This window comes from Nestor notabilis, unplaced genomic scaffold (assembly GCF_000696875.1).
Source record: "Nestor notabilis isolate BGI_N333 unplaced genomic scaffold, ASM69687v1 scaffold33373, whole genome shotgun sequence".
Classification (NCBI taxonomy): domain Eukaryota; kingdom Metazoa; phylum Chordata; class Aves; order Psittaciformes; family Psittacidae; genus Nestor; species Nestor notabilis.
The window spans coordinates 3,520-7,770 of record NW_009922065.1 but is presented as its reverse complement, the minus strand read 5'-3'; the positions used below and the strand labels follow the sequence as shown (position 1 = coordinate 7,770).

Genomic DNA, 4,251 nt, shown 5'->3' with positions numbered 1-4,251 from the left:
AGTCAGGATCCCGGTCTGTGGCCCACAACCGAGTCCATCTTCCTTGTGAAAGCTTAGAGGTAGGTAAAGCAAGAGGTGGTGCCAGTAGAGGTTACCAGCGCTCCACTGTTGTTCCTGGTCCTCTGTGAGTCTCTGTCATGCAGCTGAGCACAAAAAACCCCCACCGTGGGCTGGCAACCACCCAGCCCCAGGGGGATGTTCCAGCTAAGTTTGCTTTGCATTGTTTTTCACCAGGTCATGATGACTTATTTAGCTGCTGCCAAAGCAAAAACTTCAGAGGGGCTTCTTACACCTACTTCGCAGTCCACATCACTGGGGCTCTTGTTCTCTTCATGACTGATGGGATTGTGGTGAGTTCAGCTGATAGAGGGATCTTCTCTGAGCAAAGCTCTGTGGCTTTCTTCCTTCCCAACCACTTAGAACAGCCCATAAAGCTAATCCCAGTCAGGCTGATACATGTCCTGCTTCTCGGGAGGGTTTTGTGGCTTCTCCTGTGTTCTAGGCTCTGTTCTAGGCTAGATTGCTACTAACCCAACCAGTTCAGAGCTGTGGTGTTGTCTGCTTGTACACAGTGGAGCTCTCTTCTCACTTCAGCCAAGAGGCAAGAACTGCTTCATTTTAGTTCATGACAAATGGTGGCTCTTTGTTCCATGGGTCTCCCGAGCCCTCCAAACCCAAGCTGGGAGCACACGGGGATGGTGCAGGCTTGGCAGTGGCTCAGCAGCATGGCCCTGGCCGGGTGCACTGTGTGTAGCGCTCGTGTCCGGGTGAGGAAGATGCTGGCGAGATGCTGCTCTTTGTCTTTTGACAGCTTTGGCTCATGGTAAAACACTGCTGGGTCTTACTAGGACATGAAGTAGAGTCTAAGAGAGGAGCAGGGTTACACGCAGTAGCTGTCAGATACAGGAGCTCTCCAGGGCCTCCATCGTCAAGGTGATCAACTCCAGGTTCTTAATGTGGTGTGTCTGAGCGTGTACAGTTCCAAAAGGACAAGGCAGTCCCTAGAGACGAGAGCATCTCTACAATTAAGAGCTGAGCATGCGTTTTACCAGTAATAGTGTAAGTCTTGCCCTTTAGGAGAGCTGAAGCCTTGTGTTCTTGTGTTCTACTTGGAGGAAGCCTGTCTCCAGCTGCCAGCCCTTGGGAACAAGGCTCACTGCGGTTCGGTAGCACATCCATAGGTGGGCTCCCCAGCACTGGCACAGTGTTGGGAATAACTGAGGGCAAAGCCTGGAAGTCATCACAGCGCCGTGACGGGCTCGTGTGTTTCCCTGCAGGGAGAGTACTCGGGCTTCGTTTACAGCTACGCCGTGGAGGAGCCGCTCTCTGTAGTGCACAAAGTGGCCGGGGACCTGCCCAGCCTCTTCTGGGGGTTCATCACGCTGGGCAGGCTCATCTCCATCCCCGTGTCCTACCGAATGAAGCCAGCAACCATGGTCTTCATCAATGTGGTAAGGCTGGTTTTACTGCGGGTCTAATTCTGCTCACCTCCGAGATGCTGCCTGGCTTTGGTGTCGATGTGCAGAGTTGCAGCCACTCTTGTGCATAGCTAGGGTGAAGCCTTCCTCTGCACGCCTGGAGCTGATGCAGTGCATGAGGGAGCCAAGGCTTGCTTGGCACTTACTGCATTGCTTTGCTGAGCAATCCTCTGTTAATCTAAACATAGATTTGTGAAAGCACCTTGAGAAGTGCCTGCCAACGTTACGTGCTCTGGCGACAGGGAGCTTAATGCCCGTGTCAGCCATGGGAAAGGGAAGGCAGAGGTCAGTAAATTCTCTACTTGTACTGTAGGAGCTGGCAAAGAAGCCACTGTGATGTGGTGCAAAAAAAGCCACTGTGATGTGGTGCTTCTTAACTTAACCAAACACATTCACTTGGAAGGGGAAGGAACCCTTTCAGGATAGGTGAGGAAGATGCATGTCAGGATGTGGCAGCCAACAGGGAGGGAGTTGTGCCCATTCACGCTTCTCGCACACAGAAAGGAACCAAGTGAGAAGGCAGCGAATGTACAAGTTGTTAGAAGCAGAAGCTATTTCCGTGGCAGGTTTCGCAGGTAATAGTGCAGAGCCAAGAACAGCCAAGGGGGTGGCGCAGAGCAGGGGCCGCAGCGCTCGTGGGGCTGTTCTGGAGTCAGGCTGATGCCTTCCACGGGCAGGAGCCAGGCGAGGCCGCCGGGTGGGCGCTTTGCTCTGGTCACGTTAAAGCCTGAGCCTGGGCACCAGCAGCTGCAGCCAAATGCGCTGGGGCTGGTTTACAGCGAGCGCAGCCCCCGCTGCAGCGCGGTGCCGGGTGAGCAGCAGCAGCGCTGCATCTCCAGCCCTGGCTGGAAGCTGCCGCGTGTCCCCTTAAAGCCAAGGGTGGTAGCACCATCGTTCGCCTGTGGCCGAGCCCCTTGTGCAGTGCTCAGTAGCGCTGCTGCATAGGGAGGTACAGATCAGCATCACAGAGCTGCAGTTCAGCGTCTCCGGAACCCAAACTGCTCTGGTGTGCGCACCCCCCCATCATCGGGGCCTGAACAGTGAGGAAGGGACGTGTTGGTGCTGCAGAGCTCCCTCTGGTGACTCTGCCGTGCTGGATGGTGCATCTTGGATGGTTTTGCTGGTGCTGGTCCAAGCCAGATGTGAGGGCAAGTGCTCAGAGGCAGCTGGTTCTTTGGCTTTGCTGCTGTGCCTGGTTTCTGAGCGAGTTCATTCCTTACCCTGCTCAAATGGATTTATCAGTGATCGAGACGTGACTATTCTGGAAGTGGCAGAATTGTTGTAGTTAAAGCTGCAGAGAAAAAGTTAGTTTTTCAGAAAGAGTCTTTAAGTCTCTACCTAATGAAGATGAGGCCTAAGTAGCACATTATGTTCTAAAGCCCTGTTATAACAGGGCTTCTTTGCTGTAAAGGCTTTTCTTTGTCTGGTTTCTTCAGTTTCTCAGATTGTGATCTGTTTTTCCAGCATTTGTTTTCCTTTTCCAGACTATTTTCTACATTAAAATACAGTCCAGCTCCTGTTCTTGCAGCTCAGCCTTCTCCTGACTCCGTGCGTGTTGTTGCAGGTTGGAGTCCTGATAACCTTCCTCCTGCTCCTCATCTTCTCCTACAGCGTCGTCTTCTTGTTTGTGGGGACGGCGTCTCTGGGGCTGTTCCTCAGCAGCACCTTCCCCAGCATGTTGGCCTACACCGAGGACATCCTGCAGTACAGAGGTGAGCAGGGACCGGGCGCTGGGAGCAGGCAGATGTTCAAGCCCAGAGGCAGCACCTCCTTCCCTCCATCCTCGGGGATGCTTTGGAGGCCTGGAGGGAGCTCTGGGTTTGAGCACGGTGTTTATTCAAGCTTGCACTCACAACCCACACTGCACAGTCCCGGCTCCAGTGGCCTGATGACTTCTGCAGGCAGAGCTCCAGCCTGGTTCTTGGTTCCCTGGAGCTTTAGGGCTCCCGGGGACTGACAGGAACATCTCCTTTAGTGGCTTCCAGGAGCCAGGTCTGAAAACATCATCCAGATTAGTAGAGTTTGGCCGCTCTTACAGGAGGTTTCTGCCAACCTCAGGCTCTGGGGCAGTGATGCAGAAGCGTGAAAACCTGGCCCAGGGTGCCCAGAGGAGCTGTGGCTGCCCCATCCCTGGCAGTGTTCAAGGCCAGGTTGGACACAGGGGCTTGGAGCAACCTGCTCTAGTGGAAGGTGTCCCTGCCCGGGGCAGGGGTTGGGACTGGAGGAGCTTTAAGGTCCCTTCCAACATAAACTGTGCTGGGACTCTGATTTGTATGGAGACACCCAGGGAAGAGCAGGCTGCCCCAGCATCACTTGTGCTGTTTCTTTGCAGGCTGTGCCACAACCGTGCTGGTGACTGGAGCTGGAATTGGGGAGATGGTGCTGCAGTTACTGGTGGGATCGGTAGGTGTGGACAAGGCACCCCACAAACTGCCTGAACTTTAAGTAGAAACCTTAGTCCTGGTTTTGGGCAGCTGCTGAGGGGAAACCGCTGCATTACCTTGGAGCTATGGACTAGTAGAGCTCTCGCTGAATGCTGACTAAGGTATCTGAGGGCTGTGATGACACATCTGCTCCCTTTTCCCCCTTTTAATTGCAGATTATACATGATCAGGGCAGCTACAGTTTCCTGGTCTGTGGGATGGTCTTTGGAGGCTTGGCCTTTACCTTCTACGCCTTCCTCTTGTTTTTCCACAGGATGTACCCCAAGTCCTCAGCAGGTAAGAGAGCCCCAGGGCTCCGCGCGCTTCATAGCGAGAGGAAGAGAGGACCA

General features: G+C 54.0%; 1 protein-coding gene across 1 annotated transcript in view; it reads left to right on the top strand.

The window, feature by feature from the left end:
- Positions 1 to 234: 234 nt before the first annotated feature.
- Positions 235 to 4,251, top strand: part of LOC104403335 (major facilitator superfamily domain-containing protein 4-like) — a gene marked incomplete at its 5' end in the record, with an annotated part of 4,918 nt that continues 901 nt past the window's right edge. The window contains 5 exons of the mRNA XM_010011433.1: positions 235 to 350; positions 1,278 to 1,451; positions 3,043 to 3,190; positions 3,811 to 3,881; positions 4,078 to 4,198. Of these exons, the coding sequence (XP_010009735.1) occupies positions 235 to 350; positions 1,278 to 1,451; positions 3,043 to 3,190; positions 3,811 to 3,881; positions 4,078 to 4,198 (630 nt within the window). The remainder of the gene's footprint in view (positions 351 to 1,277; positions 1,452 to 3,042; positions 3,191 to 3,810; positions 3,882 to 4,077; positions 4,199 to 4,251) is intronic.